At 45.0% G+C, this 23,772-nt stretch overlaps 1 protein-coding gene across 1 annotated transcript in view; it reads left to right on the forward strand.

Moving 5' to 3' along the window:
- ST8SIA5 (ST8 alpha-N-acetyl-neuraminide alpha-2,8-sialyltransferase 5) overlaps positions 1-23,772 on the forward strand; it is a 78,712-nt gene that overhangs the window by 36,916 nt on the left and 18,024 nt on the right. The window contains exon 4 of the mRNA XM_008582617.1: positions 10,569-10,661. Within this exon, the coding sequence (XP_008580839.1) occupies positions 10,569-10,661 (93 nt within the window). The remainder of the gene's footprint in view (positions 1-10,568; positions 10,662-23,772) is intronic.

The following is a 23,772-nucleotide window of genomic DNA, read 5'->3' on the forward strand; positions in this document are numbered from 1 at the left end:
TTCTGGGCTAATAACTGCTTACATGAACTTTTCTGTTTCTCAGTTTCCTCATTCTGTAAACTGGGGTCATTAACCCAATCCTTGGGTTGATACAAAGGAGGTCACGTGCTCTGTAGACAGCTGAGGGCCCCAAGGTTCACCTCCCGCAGGCTCCTGCCTGGAAGTGGAGCGAGGACGTCTCTCCTGCCTTGCCCAGTCATTGCAGGTGTCCCCTGAGTGGGCCTCCTGGGCAGAACCCAGCCCCAGTTTTGCCCCTGACTCCCAGCATTGACCTGGCAGGTAGCATTCCCTTTCTGGGCCTTGTCTTCTTCTCTGTAAAGAGAGGAGGCTGCATCAGATAGCTACCAGCACCTGTCAGGGCCTCACCCCATCCTCTCTCCAGGTCAGCTCCCCTACACCGTGCTTCTCCCTTCAGCTGCATCAGCCATCTGCCTCCTCTCCTGCCTCACCACTGCAGTGCTTCCTGTCTCCCGGACTGTCATTTTATACCAGTCACTTGGCAAAGGCAGGAGGCCACAGGAAGGAGAGAGAATGGAAAGAAATGGAGATTGAAAAGAAAAGGGGGCTGGGGTGGGGCTGGGTGGGCCAAGCATCCACCTGATAGTTGGCTTAGGGGAAACTCTCCAGGATAAGGCACCCAGAAGCTCTTCCAGCTTTCCACTCCATGTAGCCACATGTAGCCCCAAATCCTCCCTGATTGATGGCTGCCAAGAGCACACTGGGATAGCGGGTGGTGGGGCTCACAAAGCCTGCAAAGAGGCTGTCCCCCACCTGGTTGGCCTCCGTGTTAGAACTTGCTTCTCGTGCTGAGTGTAAACCTCCCCTCCCTGACACTCAACTGGCGCTCTTAGGCTTGCCTTTTAGAACTTGCAGAGCACTTAAATCTGTCCCTTCTTCCTCCAGCTGTCCCTTTAGGTGTCAGAAGACTTCCCATTCTCTCCACCTCCCCTGGGACTCACTCTGCTCTCCTTCTCACTGAGACTTCCATGGGCACCATCTCCAGCATCTCCCACTTCCAATCGTGCTTCAACCCACGCCATGGGGCGTCTGTCCCCAACTCCCTCAGTCTGTTCTTGTCAAGGTTACCGATGACCTGCTAGTTGCTAGATCAGTGGTCCCTTCTCCATCCTCCTCTTCCTGGATCCCCACTGGCATTGGATGGAGTCGACCCTTCCGTCCTGGATGCACTCTCTTCTTAGCTTCTGTGTCCCTGGGCTCCGTGTTGGGTTTTCTTCCCACCCGCTCACCTTCCTTTTCAGCCTCTCTGCCCCGTCTCCTCTGCTGCCATGTGAAGGTGGGAGCTGACCTCAGGCTCATCCTCAGCCCTCTCCTTTACTCTGTCTGCTCTCTCTCCCTAAGATCTCATCAAGTCCTTCGTCCTTTGACTCTGGACCGTGTATCTGTAGCCCGGACCTCTGCACTGGGCCTCAGATGTGCATATCTGACGGCTACATGTTATCTCCTCTTGGATGTCTGAGGGTCCCAGCAAACTCAACACAGCCAAAGAACCTTCCCATTCACACTCAAACCTCTTCATCTCCCCGCCCCCTTAAATGGTCCCACTAGATGTTCAAGCTAAAGTCCTAGAAGTCACCGCCAATTTCTCTCTTCCACTTGCTAAGTCTCAGCCATCAGCACGCCTGCTGGTTGCACCCCTAAACTCTTTCTTGCATCTGTCTCCTTCTCCCCACCTCCTTTGCCACCACTTGTCACAGTCCACCATCTTCTCTGTCTGCAGTGGTTTCCTCTCTCTCCCTTTGCAATCCATCCTCCCCACAGTAGCAGAGTGAACTTTTAAATCAGATTGTGTTGTTCCCTGCTTAGCTACGCTGCTGAGTCCCCATCATACGGGTGTCCCACAAGGCCCTACTTGGCCTGGCACTGCCCACCCCTCTGACCCCCACCACCCCCTCGGCCCCAGCCACTTGGCTGCTGCTGTCCTTGCAACTCACCAGCTCTGTCTGTCATCAGAGCATTTGTATGTACTTGCTGTTTCTTCGCTGGAAAGCTCTTCCTGCACATCTGCAGAGGGCTCCATCCCTTTGTTCATGTCCCTGTCCAGAGGGCCCTTCCTTGACCTCCCATCTCCCCTCCAGGCATCCTCCAATCCCCTATCCTGCTTTCTTTCTTTTTTTTTAGAGCTCATCACTATTTGGTTCTATGTTGAATACGTGGAAGCGCCATGGCAGTGGGGATTTTGTCAGCCTCGTTCATCACTGTATTCTGACCTAAAACAGTACCTGGCACATAGTAGAGGACCAGTAAATCTAAATGAGCAAAAGAGGAGAAGAGCCCTGCCCACCCACTGAGGGGTACAGACTGTCATGTGGAGTTGCGTGTAGTTCGGTGTAATAAGGGCTGTGTGGGAGGCGTGCCCAGGGCTGCGGCACAGCGAAGAGAGGGCGGGGAAGGCAGACAAAGGAAGCGACACCCGGCTGACCTCTGATGGATGAGGAGGTAGAACTAGGAAGACACAGCAAAGAAGAGTATTCCAGATAGAAAGACTAATCCAGGTGAAAGAGGAAGACTGAATCATGTCCCTGGCACTGGGATGGAGAAGAGGACTATTAAGGAAGTAGAGTGGCAAGACTTGGTAGAAGGTGAAGGAAGAGACAACCAGGATGCAGCTCTTGGCCCGGGCACTGGGGCAATGATGGTCAAAGCCCACCAGGAGCAGTAGGGACACTGACCAACGACAGTGTAAACACTTTGATTCCATCCCTAAGCCAGAGTTCCAGGCTGTTGAGCTGAGCTTTACAAAGATGAGCTTTTCAGGAATCCCTGGTCTGGCCTAGAAAATAAGGTCAGTGCATGTGTGCTCTTGCAGGGAATGTGCTAGACATTAGATCTGGGGCCCTGCACAACTGCTGGTTGGGGAAGGAGGAGAAAACTCAGCAACTGACCCCCCAGTCCCTACCCCATGCCAGGAATGACACTCCAGGCTGGGCACAAGGTGCACTCCTGGAGCAGATTAACCACAGAAGTATCAAGGGTTGCACCCAAAACATTAGGCTTTTAGCTTTCAGTTCTGATGTCTAAAAACAGCTCTGGTGATTTCTGGGGACAGATGAGGAAACCATGGCCCAGAGAAGGCAAGTGAAGTTCAAGGCTGCCAAGCAGGGCCATGGTCCAGCCCAGGGTCTGAGCCACGTCTCCAGGGCCATGGTGTTATCACCTCCTGGCAGTTGTGACCTGTGGTTGTGAGCAGCCAAGCCCCTCTTGCCTCTCTCTGTACCTATTTGGGAAGACACTCTAGTACTTTGAATTGTCAGGCTGCAGTTTTCAGACTCTGATTTCTGTGCATTTGCTCTGATGGGTAGTGTGCTATCTCTAGACAGCAGCTGTTCTGGCTCTAGAAACAGTGCTAAGCTCACTAACGGGCTGTCGCCCTGGGGAAGGGGAGAGTCTGCTTACTGAGAAAACCCCCAGAGAACCATGGCTGTCAGAAGGAGGGATGAGGACTACACTGAAGGGATTAAGACCATGGGTTCTGGGCTCTCATAAGCCTGAGGTTCCTTTTCCAGAACCACCATTTACTAGCTGGATGACCTTGGGCAAGTTACATTACCCCTTGCAGCCTGAGTTTTAAGTATAATATGGAGAAATAACACTTGCGTGATAGGGCTCTTGGGATGATTAAACAAGACAAAGTTAAAGGGTCTGGTACCAGGCTGCCACATACAGTTGTGCAGGGTGGGCACTGCACAAAGATACTCATTCTAAGATCCAAGTGGGGTTGAAATCCAGCTTGCTCTCAGTCAGCCAACCATGTGCCTGGCATGTGACTTAATTTATCTGGAGAAAAAGGTGCTTTTCCCTAATTTGCACAGACGTGCCATATGGACTATTGATATTTCTACCCAATGTGGAATAAATATACCACTTTGTGGTTCTCTGAGACTATGCACCAGCCTTGACAGAAGCCTAGGGGTTCAGATTGCTGAGCTGGAGCAGCTTTTCTGCTCCCTAGGACTGGTGGAGGCCTAACAGGTGTGTTCTTGCATGAAGCAGGGACCTCTCTGGGCTCCTAGTCTCTTGAATGCCATGAGTACCTGGGGGTGCGGAGTGTTCAATAGAAAGCTGAATGCATGGACCTCATCTTGTACCAGCCAGTAGTTGCTGGGGCCAGAGTATTGTGGCCCCTAAGGAAAATGACATGGCCCTGGAGAAGATCTGGGAAGGGGCCAGGCCAACGGGGGAGACCTGTGTGGGGCAGGCTCGTGGAGAAAGGTTGGTAGAAATTACAGAGCAGCCTCTCCGCAGACTACCTCCTGGGCATGCTGAAATGAGGACTCCTCAGCCTGCAGAGCTAGAGCCCAGGTCTGGGAAGCAGGAGGGGAACTTACATTCGGGACCTCCACAGCCACCTCTTTAGGCCTCTGCATTTCCCTTCTCACTTAGTAGAGGCTATCACCTGCTGATTAGGCAGCCAGGGCTGCCAAGCCCTCCCCACCACAGAGCTTGAGGGCACAGAGAGGGGGCAGGATGGTGCAGCCTGGTGCCAGCATCGAGCTGGCTGCCGGAAGCCAGGCAGCATCTGAGAGGAGCTGGGCTCCTGATAGGACTGCTAGGACTATTTATACCTGTGAGATGGTCACATGTGATGCCAGGGTCCCCTCCTGTTTAAGCTGGGTAGGGATAGTCTTTCCAGAAATGAAAGAAGAGACAGTGACTAACTCACCTTGAGAGGTTAATGGAGGTTAAGAAGGTTAGAGAAGCTGCTTCTCTCAATTTTCTAGCAGATTAAGGGGAAAATTAAGATATTTGGAGAGAGGTCCATGACTTAAAAGGGCACTTATTAGTGATTTCCAATAACAGAAGAATCATAACTCCATTACAGAAAACTTATAAAAATACAAAAAAAGTATTTTAAAAATCCTTCATAACCCCATTATTCCAAGAAACCCCTATTAATGTTTTGTTATAGTTCTTCCCTTTTCCCATGTATTTGCATGTGTGTGTATAATTCTTTTTGGAGATCATAATTTTGTAACTTGCATTTTTTGCTTAACATTATCATGTGTGCATACTCCCATGTCATTGCACAGAAACATGTAAGTGTCATTTTTGACATCTTCATAATGTCTGTGACCAGACCCAACAGGGATTTTCATGGCTTCCTCTAACATGTAGTCCTTGGGTGTCCCATCAGAAGTGGAATCTAAGGGTGACCCAATGTGTCAGTGATTCTCAAAATCTTATTTCCTCAAGCCAGTCATCTTCAGAGACAGAGTTGGAGCAGTACAGCCCCAAAAAGCAAAGCCCAGGTAGGACAAAAAAGCAAGCAAGGGCTATTAGCTCCGTTTTCTAGATGGGAAAACTGAGGCTTTAGACCCAGGCATGGATTAGTTTTGCCTGAGGTACCAGGGTACTTGGGATTTGTTTTAATCAGTTTAGTAAGACATGCAGGTACAGAAATGGCTGTCGTGAAGGAAGAAGTTTTTATACTCACAGATCCCTAGAAACAGGAGGCATAGCACGCCATACAGGGCCACGTGGGGGAGCACCAGGGTCAGTCAGGAGGGAGAGGGAGCATGGGGCAGATGTGGGCAAGAGCCTTTATTGTGGTTTCCATGAGCAGGAACTGGCAAGGCAGGGTTTGCAGGCTTAGGATTGGTAGTGTGAATAATTTCAGGGGGCTCTGAGGCGTGGGGCTGTCCCTAGGTGCATGGTACCTGGCCCTGGGGTGATTAGGGCAGGGGACTAGTGGCCCAGAGTGTGGGAGTTGGGCAGAGGAAGTGATCTAGGGCATGGGTTCTGGATTGGTTGGTTTGCATATGAAAGGTGTACTCACAGGCTGGTCATTTACCATCTCTAGGAATTGGCCGTCCCTGGGAGGGGCAGTCCCTCCAGGGTTGGCAAGGCCCTATGTGTCAAAGCATCACAAACACATGGTTAACACATGCAGTCTGCAGCAGAGATGAGGTGATCAAGGACATCTCCATGTCCAAGCAGAACTTAGTGTGGGCTTTATCCGCAGGATGGCAGGGGGAAAGAGAAGTTTACTAATCACAGCAGAAGGAGGATGTCACCAGTGCTGATGGTGGGGAAACTTCCTAAGTTACTCATCCCCGACTTAGCTCTGCCATCAGCCAGCTGAGGACTGTAAGCAAGTCTCCGACTCCCTGGGCCTCCCTGGACAGAAGGAGCAAGTCTGACTCTCTGGACAGGAGGAAATGTACATTTCTCGGACACTCCCTGTGTGCCAGTGTTTTCCCTGAAATCCTCCTCAATGTCTCATCTCAACGTTGACACACATGGACTGCATTGTCTTTACTGATTTTACAGATGAGGAAACTAAGGCTCAGAGAAGTGACAGACCTAAGGTGGCTTTCTCAGTCCGTGCAGGCTGCTATAACAAAATGCTATCCATACACTGGGTGGCTTGAAACAACAGAAATTTATTTCTCACAGATCTGGAGACTCGACATCCAAGATCCAGGCAGATTTGGTATCACGTGAGGACCCACTTCCTGGCTCATAGACAACACCCTCTCCCTGTGTCCTCACATGGTGGAAGGGGCCAGGGCTCTCTCTTGGCCTATTTTATAAGGGCACTAATTCCATTCATGAGGGCTCTTCCCCCTCCTCTCCCGAAGGCCCCATCTCCTAATACCATCACCTTGGAGGTTCAGATTTCAACATATGAATTTTGGGGGGACACAAACATTAAGAACATAATAGTGGCTAATGAGGGGCAAACGGATGTAAACCCAGTTCTGAAAGCATCTCCACCTAAAAGCCACCAAGCAAACAGCACAAGTCCATTTGGAATCATTATACCACCTAGTTCAGCATATGAGGAATATTGGGGTTTCAGGAGAAATGGGGACCAAGTGGAGGCTGAAGAAAGCAAGGCAGGATGGCTTTGTGGAGGAAATGGAAGGGCCGGCTGATTGGAGGGCAATGCTGCCCTACTTCAAAGAGATTGTCATCACGGCAACATGGATGAGCTTGGAGGACATTATGTTAAGTAAAGTGAGCCAGAAACAGAAAGAGAAATACTGTATGTTCTCACTCAAATGTGAAAGCTAAGAAAGTTGGTCACATAAAAGTAGAGAGCAGCATGGTGGTTACCAGAGGCTGGGAAGTATAGGGGGAGGGGGATAGTGAGAGGTTGGTTAATGGACACAAAAGTACATCCAGACAGGAGGAGTAAGTTCTAGTGTTCTGTAGCACTGTACGGTGACTCTAATTAACAGCAATTTACTGTATAGTTTCAATTAGCTAGAAGAGAGGATTTTGAATGTTTCCAACACAAAGAAGTGATAAACGTTTGAGGTAATGAAAAAGAAAATCAGTGGTTGCCAGAATTTCAGGGGATGAGGGTGGGAGAATTGGAGGGAGGGAGGGATGAACAGGTGGAGGACAGAGGATTTTTAGGGCAGCACAACTATTCTGTTTGATACTGTAATGGTGAATACATGACATCATGCATTAGGCAAAACTGTACAATCAAAAGAACTGTACAATTCAAAGAGGGAGCCCTAATATAAAATTAAGTTAATAATAATCTATCAATATTCATTCATAATTGTAACAAATGTACCACACTAATGTACATGTTAATAACAGGAGAGACTGTGTATGTGGGTGGGAGAAGGTATGAGAACTATTGGTACTTTCTGCTCAGTTTCTCTGTAAAACTACTATAAAAATAAAAAAATAAAGAGGAAAAAGAGACCCAGAGAGGGGGAGTGATTTTCCCAAAGTCACACAGCTGGTTTATAGCCATATCTGAGAAGTGTGGGCAAGTCTCCCAACTCCCTGAGAACTCTAGGATAATCTCCTCCTAATTATCTCCTGTGTCATTTAAATGTGGAGCTTTTCTTAGTAGCAGCCTGTGACCATGGCTTTACATGACTCAGTGGATTCCAAAAGGTTCAGTGACACTGACTGTCGTTGCAAATGATAATCTTCGTGATAAGATACCAGACCTCACTTACTGTCGTATGATTGGAAAACTACCTGAGTTAGAGCCAAGGTGTAGACTTTTTTTCTGTGGCCCCAGCCTGACTCTTTGTTCTCAGTTGCAGATAACAGAATTCATTTTAGCTAGTTAAAGCAGAAACAGATTTATTAAGGGCACAACGAGTTCAGAATCATTGGGAAAGCTGAAGAAATGACTGAGCTTCCAAGAAATGACTGAGCTTCCAGGAATGCCTCCCCAAACTGCATTGTGAGAAGGGGCCACGGAGAAAGCTGCTGCCTCTGATATAATCAGAAAGGTGCTGCCCCTACTGCCGTTTCCAAGAGTCATGCCACCCCTGCCACATCCTGTACTAGCAAAACCATGCCCTGAGCCTTGCCATTCTCCTCCTGTAACAGCGCTGAATGTCTCATGGAAATGCTTCTGATTGGTTGAACCTAAATTGCATCCCCCTAGGTGCAAAGGGGTCTGGGAAATGTCATGTTTAGCTTTCCTGCCTCTGTAGTACAGCAGGCATAGAGATAACAAAGACATAGTTTCTGTGTTTGAGATGCTTGCAGTTTGGAAGGGGACACATATATATAAACAGACTATTATGATACAGTGTTATGTGCTCTAATAAAGAGAGTGTACCGAGGGACTCCAGGGATGGGGGTCAGAAAAGCCTTTCCAGAAGTGCAGTTGAGCAGGGTACTGAAGGATCAGTATGAGTTTGCCAGGTGAGAAAGACAGAGGAAGAAGTTCCAAAACACAAAAGAAATAGAAAAATATGAGTTTGATAATTCAAGGAACCTCAATACCTAATTCTTATTAACTCTGCCTAAATTCTTTTATGACATGAAACAAAGAGCCAATTTATTTTGTAAGTAGGAGCCGATTTGTAAAATGTTTTAATATTTAACAATATTATTTAAACTTATTTAAAGGAGGAGGTGGAGTAGGGTTTAGGGAGAAATTGGTAAAGGGCCACCAAAAATATTTACATTGTTGAATGATAAAATTTAAAAAGTAAATGAAAACAAACAAAAATTATTAAAGTATGAGATTATATTATTTAAAAATTAACAATTAAATTACATTAAAATTAAGAACACTTATTTATAAATATAATTTTTAAAGTATTAAATATGAAATTATATTTAAAATTATTTAAAATACAAATATTTTAGAAAGCCAATGTATGGGCTAAATGTTTTAGGATTTCCAAAGCAGCACGTACATAGATCTGTACACATCAATGTCAGGGTGCGTGTGAAATGACGGCTTCTGTGGGCCGGGCAAGTTTCTGGGAAGAGCTGGAGGGAGGCCTGTATCTTCAGTTCTGGCCCACAGAGCCCAGCAACAGCCCTGGCCCTCTCTCCCACTTCTGATTGTCAAGGGCTACCTGTTGCAAGGCAACTGGCCTCATGTTTAGAGTGGCTTGGCCCTGCAGGTTTCTTGCTCATGGTATGGAAGCTGTCCTGGAGTCCAGATGTCCGCATTCCGTCTACCCCAACTTCTGAACAAACTCCAGAAAGAGAGAGGCCATGAGGAGAGGGTTCACCTGGCCTCTGCCTCCGGAGGCATCTCCTCACCCCACCCCCAGTTGTGGGAAGCCAGGGGACATCAGCTGTCCTTGTAGCCAAGTAGGGGCAAGAGCTGCCTTGAGTCAGTGCCCAGGTGCACATCCTAGCTCTGCCACCTACCAGCTGTGTGGCTCGGGGCAAGTCAGTTAACTCCCAGAGCCTCTTCAGGGCGCTTGTGATGATCACTTTCCTCATAGGTTAGTTAGAAAGATTAAAAGTGAATGCATCCATCCACACCAAATGCTCGGCCTGGCACTTGGCCCATGGTAAGGGCTCGGTAAGTGTTGGCTGCAATTAGTATTGTTATTCTACATGAAGCTGTCATAGGGACCCTGAAGTGACATGCCTGGAGCCAGCTGGTGCTGGAAAGGGCTTGGGCTCCTTTATAGTCAGACATAGCCCAAGCCCCAGTCCTGTCCTACACTGACAGTGTGACCTGGAGCTGCCTGGTTAGCCTCAGCTTTCTCAGCTGCCAAAAGGGGAGAAAGAAACTTCAGTCTCAGCTACATCAATGCGAGCACAAGGATCAAGTGGGCTGAGGAAAGTGGAAATGCTTTGTAAGGGAAAAAGCTGTAGAAATCTCAGCTGTGCTTGTGGCTGCCATTGTAGGACTATTTCCCAAAAGGAGGAGAAAGGAGAAAAGGCAGGAAAGGGCAGGCCTGGCTGGAGTCTGCAGTCTCGCTGCCTGACTCCCAGTGCTGTCTCCTCGATGACTCTGATCTCTCCGCTTCCTCTGACCACAGTGCACGGAGCATCCCCCCTCCTTCCCCTCTCCTTCACAGCCACAGAACCAAACTGCTTCTGAATTTCTCTGCTGAAATGGGTTCTTGCTCCTGTAAATGATTACACTCCCAGGGCAGTGGGGTGCTGCAAGTAACTGGCTACCCAGTGATCAAGCCAGAAGGCCCCAGTGGTCTGCCTGGAGTCCCCCATCATGTCATCTGCTGGGGCGGGGCTGGTTTGCTTTATTTATTGGGCTGGGACAGACACCCCTCCCCTGCAACAAGAGTCTGGCAGGTCCTGGGAAACCTGGCCTGCTTCTCTGTGTAACCTCTGTCCCTGTTGGTTCCCAGGTACTTTGAATTTTACGAGGGGCCTTTTGAATATAATTCCACAAGATGCCTGGAGCTGAGGCATGAAATACTGGAAGTGAAGGTGCTGTCCATGTGAGTGTGGCCAGGGCTGGGTGGTGGGTGCACGGTGCCGGTGGAGGTGGGGAGGGGAAGGGTGAGGGATGGCAAGGGCGAAAGGAAACAGGAAACACATGGTAGTTCCCAATATGGCAAAAATTAGGTCTCTTTCCCCAAGGCCACTGGTATTTGGAAAGCCCTGAGGTTCTGGAGCACAGTGATGATTGTGCCTGTCTTATGACAAACAGCCAAGTTTGCAAGGTCACCTCTGGTGACTCGGGTGTTAAAGTCCCTGGGTTAATTACCAGTCTCCTTGATTATCATGGCTGGACTCCTCTTGTGTAGAAATTGAAGAGGGCACAGTAGTGTCTTACCTGAAATTCAGTACTTTGCACCATGGGGTTATAAGTGTTGCCCTCTTGCTATCGCCTTTTAAAATTTTAATTTCATTAAAATATTTGATTTTTAAATTATTTAAATGATACAAAATTCAAGTGACACAGAGTATAGAGTAAAAACCCCCCTTCTCACAGCCACCGAGTTCTCCTCCCCAGCGGCAGCCAATGTGTCCTTGTGCCTCCTTCCAAGAGTCTGCCCGTGAGCAAGCGTCTGTGTACGGAGATTCTTTAAAGTTTTTTTTTACACAAATGGTAAAAGAACCATGCTCCCCTCTCCCCACTCAACAATGTATCGCCTGTGGCTCTTCTGCAACCTACTGGAGGAAAAGCGCATTAAATGCTGAACATTTGAGTGTGCGTGTGCCCACCTGAGTTTTCCTTTCCTCATAAAACTGCCATGAATTCAGCAAACCCATTTAGAGGAATTTATGTTGTGTTAATCATGACAATCTTTATTTATTGGGAAACAATTATATCTGGATGTGAGAAAAAATGTGTTTATTCAGGGGTAGGCAATGTTGGACACTCATATGTACCCATGAGCTCCCTGACATGACCCTAGGGACCCCTGCCCTTGGCCCGCAGGCGGGAGTCATTGCTCCTTTAGCCATGTGACACTATTCCAGGTCATGAGAAGAGCATAGGCCTTCGGGTAGAAAGACCTGAGATCCAGAGCCGACTCGGGCCTTACCAGTTCTGAATCTTCATGCAAATTACTTAACCTCTCTGAGCCACTATTATCTATCTTTTAAGGGTTGCTGTAGGCTAGCTGAAATAACATGTGTGACAGTAGATAGCCCAGCAGTCTGTGTGCATAATGGCACACATAATAGGTGCCCGATAAATGTTAATATCCATCTCACTCTTTCCTTCCCACCTCTTTCTTTCCTTTCTGTAACCAGCAGCAGCAGCTTTTCTGGGCTGTCATGCACAGCCACCATAAGCGGAGCAGCTACTGGAAAGCTCCAAGGGTGAGACCAGACGTCCAGCTGGCATTAGCTGCATTGTTTGTGGTCTCTGTGTTAACTGGTGGTCTCTGGACCCTCTCTAGAGATGAACATGGGAGGCAGCTCACCTCCCATCAACCCCACTCAGGCCTGGGCTGAGCACACACCACGTGGCTCCCACCCTCATGGAGCTCACAGCCCAGTGGGAGAAACAGACACTAATAACTACCCCAAGTAGACAAGGGAAGTTGACCTAGGCTGGGGTGAGGAGGGGGTTGTCAGGCAAGGCTTCCCTGAGGAAGCTCAGACCTGAGCTCAGGTCTGAAGGATGATAAGCATTAACTAGGCCAGGATGATTCCAGGTGGAAGGAACAGATTGTACAAAGGCCCCGTGCCAGGCGGGAGCCCGCTGTGTCCCAGGGTTTGAAGGATTGGGGCAGCTTGAATGCCGGCATGAGAGGGAGAGACGCAGGCTGTGTTGCTAGAGGGGCAGGCAGGACCAGGCTGTGTGGGGCCTTGCAGTGCAGACCCAGGTTTGGATTTAATCTTTATCTGAGCGCCAGGGGAACCGATGGGAAGGGTTTTAAGCAGGGCACATAGGGAGCGTGACCTGACTGGTGTTTTGAAACACCCTGCCCAGGAGTTTTGATTTAAGGGCAGAGATGGCTGCCAGACCGTACGCTCATAATCAGGAAGTCTGTATCTTTCCTCAGAATTCAGAGATTTCAGGCCCTTATATGTTTTGCTCTGCAAATCCAGAGCATTTTGGTTGAGAGCATACCTCAGAGTTTTAAAAGAGTAAATAGCTAAATTTTTTTAATTATAAAATATACAGAGTTTCTTCATGGTTCCTGCAAAGTGCGGATGGGAAGATCTGAGAAAGCCCCCAGACTGGTCATCCTTCTGTGTAACTTCACGTCTCTCTACCGATATGTTTTCTATATGTTGCTGTTAATCCCTGTATCAGTTTGCTAGGGCTGCATTAACAAAGTACCACAGATTGGGTGGCTTAACCAACAGAGCTTTGTTTTTCCACAATTCTGGAGGCTAGAAGTGCAAGATCAAGGCAGGGTTGGTTTCCTCTGCGTCCTCTCTCTTTGGCTTGCCTATGGCCATCTTTTCACTGTGTCCTCACATGGTTGCCCCTAAGTCTGTGTCTTGTCTGTGTCCTAATTGCCTCTTCTTATAAGGACACCAGTCAGATTGGATTGGGATCCACCCTAATGACCTCATTTTAACTTTATTACCTCTTTAAAGACCCTATCTCCAAATCCAGTCACATTCTGAGGTAGTTGGGGTTAGTTTTTTAACATATGAAGTTTGGGGAGACGCAATTCAGCCAATAACAGTCCCTATCACAGCTTTCATTTAGGGCCAGATTAGAAATTACTCGGGCCCTTTGTTTTGAGCCTAAAACACAGACATTGTGAGGTATGATGGGCAACTTCATATTTCCCCATGATCTGTGCCCACCCTTGTCCCTTGTCATGGACTCTTGTTGGTGGTGTTTGGGCCTTTCCAAATTTGGCTTTAGTTCTCATCTCTGCCTTTGGGGTGCCTTCTCTGGTCCCCAAGGGCTGAGCAGCCATCCCTGTTGGTGACCTCTAGCCTAGCTAGGCTTTGCATCACTTGTCTCCTCCATGGCAGTGGCCCTATCTGTGGTCCCCAAGCCCTGGGGGTCTGGGCAGTGGCGGTCCTGGGGTTCTGAAGGGGAAGACAGGCCAAGGCTGTCCATGGGGCATCCACATGTGAGCCTGGGGCATGGTGGGGAGCAGCAATCCTAGTGCCTTCTCTTCTGAGTCCCCAAGCTGAGGGGCAGTGACCTGCAGGGCTGAAATCAGGGAGCCTTAGAGGCCGGCCTCTGATCTGAGTGGTTCTGACATCATCTGGGGACCCACAAGTTTGCTGTGCTCCAGCCCAGCGCCATGAGCAGGACTCATGGTGGGACCAACCTGAGTCATCGAGAAAAGGTTCCATCCCCATCTGTGAATGGAGGGGGCTGGACGGATGCACTCATGTCGCTTCAGGCACACACAATGTCAACTGGTGTTCTGTCTGAGGAGATAAGGAGGTGTGTGATTCATCTGGGAACAGTTCTGATCCAAAATTGCTCAAGTCAATGGTAAAAATCAGTCAGCCAGAAAATTCCCACATGGAAAATGTCTCACTCCCTGACAGTGTCAGATACATGAGGAATTACTCTATGAGGATTTGCTCTGAAAACACGTTCCTAATTCTTGTTACAATTAGTTATCTTTGATTTCAGTCATTCTAGAACCTCTTTACTTTTAAATAAAAATCTTCTGTTGCTGCCTGTGCCCATACCCAGATGGGGGTTGTACCTGGGAACTCCCAGGCCAGCCTTTCCTGCCACCCTGTCCCATCTTTCTGGGGCTAAGACCACGAGAGAATCTGGGAGCCAACACCAGCTGGGAAGATGCCGCTCTCTGGGCTGGAAGGCCCCTTTGTGCCCTGCGAACCTGAGTTCTACTGTAGCGATCACATGTCTGTGTCCTCTGCCAGGTGGGGGCTCCTTGAGGGCCAGGACCTGGGCTCAGGATACGCTTGTTCAATGAATGAGTGGACAGAGGAAGTGGTGAGACCCAGGTACAAACGGAGGAGGCTGTGGAAGAAAAGGGGGAGAAAGAAAAAGGATAATGAGACGATCATTCTCATCTCATTATTATCACCATCTCTTGCACGTGGATAATCAAGCAGATCCGAAAAGCTTCAAATAATAAAAAGCTACAGTCCCTTGCCCCATGCCTCCTCACCCTGGCCTGACTCCTGTTAAGTCTCGGCTGTTTCTCCTGGTAACTACCTCCACACCTCCCCGTAACACGTGCGTGCTGCTGTTTCTCCACGTACCACTTCTCACGGTGTTCCTGAAATCCTGCACTGGTGGGCAAGGATTCTACTTCCTTCCACCATGCCCAGCCCCCTCCCCACATTTCCCAATTGAGGGGTATTGCTATTTCTAGTTCTTCTATCTATAGGCTACCTAAGTGATCTATTTCTTGTTCTACCAAATATAGAGAGCATCTCTAGATCCTGCACTGTGTAAGATGAGGCTGTTAAAATTCCCCTACTTTTCAGTTCCCCCCTCCAGCCTATGGCTTCAGTCATCCGTGAATTTACTTTTAAAATGTCAAGGCTGATAACATTTATATTCTACTTTTAACCATAACAAGGCTGTTTTTTTTTCCTGAATTTCTCTAGCGGTTGACTCTAAAATATGAAGATCAGCAAATTGTGTTTTTCATTATTGGGACAAAGTAGGTATTGTTCACTGAAGGCCAGAACGGCACCATGATTCCATCTCCTTTCTTGTACATTTTTTTTCTTTTTTTCTGGAGCGTCCATCCATCTTTTCCCTCATGTACTTTTGTCTCTATTATGTGCTATTTTTTTTTTAACTTCCTGTCAACACATCAATCAGGCATTTCCCCCAGGGTTTCCCTTCATCCTATCCATCCATCTTTTCCCTCATGTACTTTTGTCTCTATTATGTGCTATTTTTTTTAACTTCCTGTCAACACATCAATCAGGCATTTCCCCCAGGGTTTCCCTTCATCCTCTTGCTCCAACTTGGACAAGCTGCTCTCTTGGTGGGTCACGTGGCTGTTGTCCTGGCACTTCCCTTCTCTGCCTTCTTAGGTTGGTTTCACCTTTGTGTAGAACTTGTAGCTTCTTCTTTCTGGTTTTTTCCTTCCTTTTACTTTCACCCATCCTCAAGTAAATTCCCAAGAATTGATGGGTGGTGTCACCAAATCCGAATCTGGCTGCCCACCACCAAACAGAAACAAATGACTCAAAAGTCAAATGTTGGTGAAAAAGGAAGGCAGGACCAGTAACCTGAAGGCGATGGGAGGTAACCCATCTCCAAAGCACAGATTTACTGAGGGGTATTTAAGGAGGAGGTTGAGGGAATGGAATATGGAGGGATTTAGTAGGCAATCAGCTTCTTTCCAAAGTTCTGGTTGGCAGCTTCTGTTGCCTCGTAGCTGGGCCTTCAATTCCTTTCTGGTGCCCAAGGTCAGGTTCCAAACACCTGGTTTTGATCACTTCTTGGACCTCTGCGAGCCTCAAAGAAGAACTGTTAGTTTTACAAGGTACTGATTAGCTTTCAACAGCATTGTTTTTCTATTCAGCAAGCAAGGTAAGAAAGTCAGGGGATTGGAAGAAAGAGAGGGGGGAAAAAACCTGTCTTTTACATTTTTCCTAAAGCCCAGGCAATTTTAGGTCCCAACATGGCTTTGGCCCTGCTCACTCCAACAGTGGGAGGTGAGGTTTTGAGTCCTTCTGTGTCTAAATGACTTAATTCTTCCCTTATACTTGATTATTGGTTTCCTCAAGTAAATTCCCAAGAATTGATGGGTGGTGTCACCAAACCCGAATCTGGCTGCCCACCACCAAACAGAAACAAATAACTCAAAAGTCAAATGTTGGTGAAAAAGGAAGGCAGGACCAGTAACCTGAAGGCAATGGGAGGTAACCCATATCCAAAGCACAGATTTACTGAGGGGTTTTTAAGGAGGAGGTTGAGGGAATGGAATATGGAGGGATTTAGTAGGCAATCAGCTTCTTTCCAAAGCTCTGGTTGGCAGCTTCTGTTGCCTCGTAGCTGGGCCTTCAATTCCTTTCTGGTGCCCAAGGTCAGGTTCCAAACACCTGGTTTTGATCACTTCTTGGACCTCTGCAAGCCTCAAAGAGGAACTGTTAGTTTTACAAGGTACTGATTAGCTTTTAACAGCATTGTTTTTCTATTCAGCAAGCAAGGTAAGAAAGTCAGGGGATTGGAAGAAAGAGAGGGGGGAAAAAAACCTGTCTTTTACATTTTTCCTAAAGCCCAGGCAATTTTAGGTCCCAACATGGCTTTGGCTCTGCTCACTCCAACAGTGGGAGGTAAGGTTTTGAGTCCTTCTGTGTCTAAATGACTTAATTCTTCCCTTATACTTGATTATTGGTTTGGCGGGTTGTTGGATTGCTGGTTTGATGGGTTGTTGGACTGTTAGTTTGGTGGATTGTTNAGGTTTTGAGTCCTTCTGTGTCTAAATGACTTAATTCTTCCCTTATACTTGATTATTGGTTTGGCGGGTTGTTGGATTGCTGGTTTGATGGGTTGTTGGACTGTTAGTTTGGTGGATTGTTGGATTGTTCATTTGGTGAGTTGGTATTTTAGGTGAAAATCCTTTTGCCTCAGGATGTGGAAGACCTTCTCCACCATCATCTAGTGTCCAGTTACATGAGAACAGTGAGGATGGTTGTTTCTTTGGAGGTGGTCTGTTTGGGTTTTTGTCCCCCCACTCTGGAATCTTTTCAGATCATGACAGTTCCTAAATGTACCAACAGTGTAGTTCAGTGTCCAGTGGGACGTCTTCATCCAGAGCTCATGTCTAACTTCTTGAACTTTCTCTCTTTATATTTTGTCCTTTCTATTTTTCTCTACTTCTTCTTTCTAGTACATCTAAGAGTTGTGTACTGGTGTTGCCGAACCAAGAGGGGTCTGTCATCTGCTGCCCAAATATCTAAGAAATCTCTCATGCCAAAGTTTGCAGTGTTAAAAGTCAGCATTTATTTGAATGCCATTCAAAGGAGCCCGTGGTAGGCAAGGGAGCTTTTAAGACCCCGGGCTCCCCAGTAGTGTAGAGTCACAGGCATTTGCAGAGGAAAATCATGGGTGGGGGGTCCCAGGAGTCCTGTGTGAATCTGATTGGTCAGCAGTGAGGTCAGCATAATTATTTCTGGCACCTTGACTGATATTTTTCATGGCACCATAGGGTCCAGTGTGCGGCCTCCTCAAAGCAGGTTTGAAGCTGTTTGTTATCTACAAAGACAACTTGAGATTGGCATTACAGATGTTATCCTAAGCCACAAGGCATTTATTTAAGGAAGAAACAGTCCGGCCTTCAAGTCAAGTCTTAGCCTAAGGAGAAAACATCCTGACCTGCAGAACAAGTCTCAGCCTGGGGAAGTTTGTTTAATCAACTCTACTCTTATTTTATTATTGCTACTCATAGGAACCCAGCCTGTCGTGCCTGGCCAAGCAGTTTTTCTTTAGCTATTCTCTTTCTATCCCCCCAGACTGAGGTCAGAGGGATAGCTAGGAGAGACTGGGGTTTGTCCCCCGGTTTCACTGGATCTTCTGGATTGCTCCTCTAACATTCATATCTTTGCATCTCATCTTTTTTCTCTCTTTGCTCTTGGCTTCTACATTTTGGGGAAAAAAAAAATTTTTTTTTTTNTCTTTTTTCTCTCTTTGCTCTTGGCTTCTACATTTTGGGGAAAAAAAAAATTTTTTTTTTTTGACCGGTAAGGGTATCGCAACCCTCGGCACAGTGGGGTCCACACCACGCTCAGCCAGTGAGCACACTGCACCAGACACCCCTATATAGGATCTAAACCCGCGGCCTCGGCGCCTCCTCAAAGCAGGTTTGAAGCTGTTTGTTATCTACGAAGACAACTTGAGATTGGCATTACAGATGTTATCCTAAGCCACAAGGCATTTATTTAAGGAAGAAACAGTCCGGCCTTCAAGTCAAGTCTTAGCCTAAGGAGAAAACATCCTGACCTGCAGAACAAGTCTCAGCCTGGGGAAGTTTGTTTAATCAACTCTACTCTTATTTTATTATTGCTACTCATAGGAACCCAGCCTGTCGTGCCTGGCCAAGCAGTTTTTCTTTAGCTATTCTCTTTCTATCCCCCCAGACTGAGGTCAGAGGGATAGCTAGGAGAGACTGGGGTTTGTCCCCCGGTTTCACTGGATCTTCTGGATTGCTCCTCTAACATTCATATCTTTGCATCTCATCTTTTTTCTCTCTTTGCTCTTGGCTTCTACATTTTGGGGAAAAAAAAAATTTTTTTTTTTGACCGGTAAGGGTATCGCAACCCTCGGCACAGTGGGGTCCACACCACGCTCAGCCAGTGAGCGCACTGCACCAGACACCCCTATATAGGATCTGAACCCGCGGCCTCGGCACTACCAGCACTGTGCTCTCCCGAGCATTTTGGGAAAAATTTTTGACTTCATCATCCAGCTCCTCTAATGAACTGCCTCCATTCCCCAGAGCTCTTTCTTTGTTCTCAAAGCAATCTATTCTTTTTTTTTTTAAGATTCCACATATGAGTGAGATCATGTACTGTTTGTCTGTGCCTGACTTACTTCACTTAACATGATGGTTTCCAGTTCCATCCATGCTGCTACAAATGATTGAATATTACTTCTTTTATAGCTGAATAGTATTCCATTTTTTATATATAGGACAGTTTTTTTAATCCATTCATCCACTGATGGGCATTTAGGATGCTGTGATGAACATGGGAGTGCAGGTGTCTTTTTGATATATTGATTTCACTTCCTTTGGGTCTATACTCAATAGTGGGATAGCTGGATCGTAAGGTAGATCTATTTTTAGTTCGCTGAGGAACCTCCATACTGTTTTCCACAATGTCTGTACCAATTTACATTCCTGCCAACAATGTAGGAAGTTCTCTTTTCTCCACATCCTCACTATCACTTGTTATTTTCTGTCTTGTTGATAACAGCCATTCTAACTGGGGAGATGATACCTCATTGTGGCTTTAATTTGCATTTCCCTGATTATTAGTGATTTTGAGCATTTTTTCATGTGTTTATTGGCCATTTGTATGTCTTCTTTTGCGAAATGTGTATTCAGGTCCTTTGCCCATTTTTTAATTGGGTTATTTTATTTTATTTTATTTACTGTTTGAGTTTCATATATATACTGGATATATACTGGATATTAGCCCCTTGTGTGATATGTAGTTTGCAAATACTTTCTCCCATTCTGCAGGTTGTCTCTTCACTTTATGGACAGCATCCCTTGCAGTGCAGAAGCTTTTCAGTTTGATGCAGTCCCATTCGCGTGTTTTTGTTTCAGTTGCATATGCCTTTGTCGTCTCACTCAAAAAAGCGCTGCCCACTCCCATTTCACGTAGCACTTCCTCTATGTTTTCTTCTAGTAGTTTCATAGTTTCAGTTCTTAAATTTAGGTCTTTATCCATTTTGAATTGATTTTTGTGTATGGTGAGAGATAAGGGTCTAGTTTCAATCTTCTTTATGTGGATATCCAGTTTTCCCAGCACCATTTATTGAAGAAGCTGGCCTTTCCCCACTGTATATTCTTGGCACTGTATGGTGAGAGATAAGGGTCTAGTTTCAATCTTCTTTATGTGGATATCCAGTTTTCCCAGTACCATTTATTGAAGAAGCTGGCCTTTCCCCACTGTATATTCTTGGCACCTTTGTCAAAAATCAGTTGGCTGTAACCACATAGGCTTATTTCTGGGCTCTCTATTCTATTCCATTGGTCTATTTGTCTATTTTTATGCCAGTTCAATGCTGTTTAGGTTATTATTAGTATATTTTAAGTCAGGAAGTGTGATACCTCCAACTTTGTTATTTTTGTTCAAGATTGCTTTTGTTATACGGGGTCTTTTATTGTTCCATACAAATTTTAAGATTGTTTTCTCTATTCCTGTGAAGAATGTCATTGGTATTTTGATAGGGATTGAATTGCATGTGTAGATTGCTTTGGGTAATATGGACATTTTGATGATGTTATTCTATGTATTTGTGTCCTCTTCAATTTTTTCACCTGCTTTGTATAGTTTTCTTTGTAGAGGTCTTTCACCACCTTGGTTAAGTTTACTCCTAGGTATTTCATTTATTTTTTAGTAGCTATTGTGAATGGGATTACTTTCTTGATTTCTTTTTCAGCTACTTCAGTACTGGCGTATAGGTAGGCTATTGATTTTTATGTGTTGATTTTATATCCTGCTACTTTATTGAGTTCATTTATTAGTTCTAGTAATTTTTGGTGGAGTCTTTATGGTTTTCTATGTATATGATCTGCAAATAGGGATAGTTTGACTTCCTCCTTTCCAATTTGGATGCCCTTTATTGCTTTCTCTTGCCTTATTGTGCTGGCTAGAACTTCCCGTACTATGTTGAATAAGAGTGGGGAAAGTGGGCATCCTTGTCTTGTTCCAGATCTTAGAGGAAAATCCTCCAATTTTTGTCCATTCACTATGATACTAGCTGTGGGTTTGTCGTATATAGCCTTTATTGTGTTGAGGTGCATTCTTTCTATACCTAATTTGTTGAGTGTTTTTATCATAAAGGGGTGTAGGATTTTATCAAATACTTTTTCTGCATCTATTGAAAGGATCATATTTTTTTTTCCTTCCTTATATCGATGTGGTGTATCATGTTTATTGATTTGCATATGTTGAACCATCCTGTGTCCCTGGGGTGAATCCCAATTGATCATGGCGAATGATCTTTTTAATGTGTTGTTGGGTTCTGTTTGCTGGTATTTTATTGAAGATCTTCACATCTGTGTTCATTAGGGATATTGGTCTATAGGTTTCTTTTTTGTTGTTGTGTCTTTTTCTGGTTTTGGTATGAGTTAATGTTGGCCTCAGAATGAGTTTGGAAGTATTCCCTCCTCTTCAATTTTTGAAAGAGTTTGAGAAGAATTGGTATTCTTTAAATGTTTGGTAGAATTCGGCAGTGAAGTCATATGGTCCTGGGGTTTTCTTTGTTGGGAGTCTTTTTATTACCGTTTCACTTGGATTACTTGTTATTGGTCTATTTAGATTTTCTAGTTCTTCACGATTCAGCCTTGGTAAATTGTCTGTGTCCAGGAATTTATCCACTTCTCATTTCCTGTTTGTTTCCATATATTTGTTCCTAGTAGTCTGTTATGATTCTTTGTATTTCTGTGGTATCAATTGTAATGTCTCCTTTTTTCGTTTCTGATTTTATTTATTTGAGTTTTCTCTCTCTTTTTCTTTGTTGGTTTAATTAAAGGTTTATTGATTTTATCTTTTTAAAAAAGCAATTATTTGTTTCATTGAACTTTTGTATTGTTTTTTAATCTCCAGTTCATTTATTTCTGCTCTGATCTTTGTTATTTCTCTCCTTCTACTGATTTTGGGTTTGGTTTGTTCTTGTTTTTCCAGTTCCTTGAGGTGTAATGTTAGGTTGTTTATTTAAGTCTTCTTTTTTGATGTAGGCATTTGTTGGTACAAACTTCCCTCTTAGAACTGCTTTTGCTGTATACCACAGGTTCTGGTATGTTGTGTTTTCATTTTCATTTGTCTCCAGGAATTTTTTAACTGTTTTTATTTCTTTTTTGACCCATTCATTGTTTAGGAGCATGTTGTTTAATTTCCATGTATTTATGTGATTTCTAGTGTATGTTTTGTTGTTGATTTCTAGTTTTATTCTATTGCAGTCAGACAAGGTAGTTGATATGATTTCAGTTTTAAAAAAAATTTGTTGAGATGTGTTTTGTGATCTAACATATGGTCTGTTGTAGAGAATGTTCTGTGTGCTGCTGAGAAGAATGTGTATTCTTCAGCTATTGGATGAAATGTTCTGTGTGTGTTCATTAGGTCCAATAGGCCAAGAGTAGAGATTAATTCTGATGTTCCTGGTTAATTTTCTGTCTGGATGATCTGTCCTTTACTGAAACTGGGGTATTAAAGTCCCTAACTACTATGTGATGGAGTCTATTCCTCCTGTTAGGTCTAATAGTAATTGCTTCATGTAAGTGAGTGCCCTGGAGTTGGGTGCATATGTATTTAGAATTGTTATAGCCTCTTGTAGAACTGATCCTCTTATCATTATATAATGACTTTCCTTGTCTTTTATTACTTTCCTTGGCTGGAAGTCTATTTCATCTGATATAAGTGTAGCTACTCCTGCTCTTTTTTGATTTCCATTTGCATGAAATACCTTTCTGCATCCCTTCACTTTCAGACGGTATGTCTTTATAGGTGAAGTGAGTTTCTTCTAGGCAGTATATTGTGGGTTCTTATTTTATAGTCCATTGAGCCACTCTGTGTCCTTTACTTGGGGTATTTAATCCATTTACATTTAGAGCTATTATTGATATTTAGAGACTTGTTACTGCTATTTCGTTCCCTTTTTCTGATTGTTTTGTTATCCTTTTTCCAATCTTACTGTCTTCCTTTGTGATTAAGTGGTTTTTTTCTAGCAGTGTATTTTGACTACTCACCATTTATTTTTTGTATGTCTCTTACAAGTTTTTGTGTTATGGTTACCATGAGGCTTACAAAAAACATGTTATAATTATAACAGATCATTTTAGACTAATAACAACTTAACTTCAATATCTAAGTAAAAAGGAAAAAACCAAAGCCAATTCTACACTTTGGTGTCATTTCCCCCCTACCTTTTAACAATTTATTGTTTTAAGTTGCATCTTTTAATATTGCCTGCCTCTTATATAGTGATTGTATATGTTGGTGTTCTGTTAGGTTTGTCCTTTAGTCTTCATGCTAAGGACGTAGGTGGTTTATTTACCACTCTTGTGACATTGGAGTGTTCTGAGACTGTCTGTGAACTTACTTTACTAATAATGAGTCATGTATCTACAAACGTTTTCTTGCTGCTCCTTAGTGTCATTTTCTTTCAGACTGATGAACTCCCTTCAGCATTTTTTGTGATGCAGATCTAGTGTTGATGAATTACCTTAGCTTTGTCTGGGAAAGACTTTATTTCTCCGTCATATTTGAAAGTTAGTTTTGCTGGATAGAGAATTCTTGGCTGGCAGTCTTTTTCCTTCAGCAGTCTGAATGTATCATTCCACTCTCTTCTGGCCTGTAGGGTTTCTACTGAGAAGTCCACTGAGAGATGTATCAGGGCCCCATTGAATGTTGTGTGTTTCTTTTCTCTTGCTGCTTTCAGCACTCTTTCTTTGTCTTTGATCTTTGATAATTTGGTTGTGATGTGCCTTGGGGTGTTCCTCC

This window comes from Galeopterus variegatus, unplaced genomic scaffold (assembly GCF_000696425.1).
Source record: "Galeopterus variegatus unplaced genomic scaffold, G_variegatus-3.0.2 Scaffold2681, whole genome shotgun sequence".
Classification (NCBI taxonomy): Eukaryota; Metazoa; Chordata; class Mammalia; order Dermoptera; family Cynocephalidae; genus Galeopterus; species Galeopterus variegatus.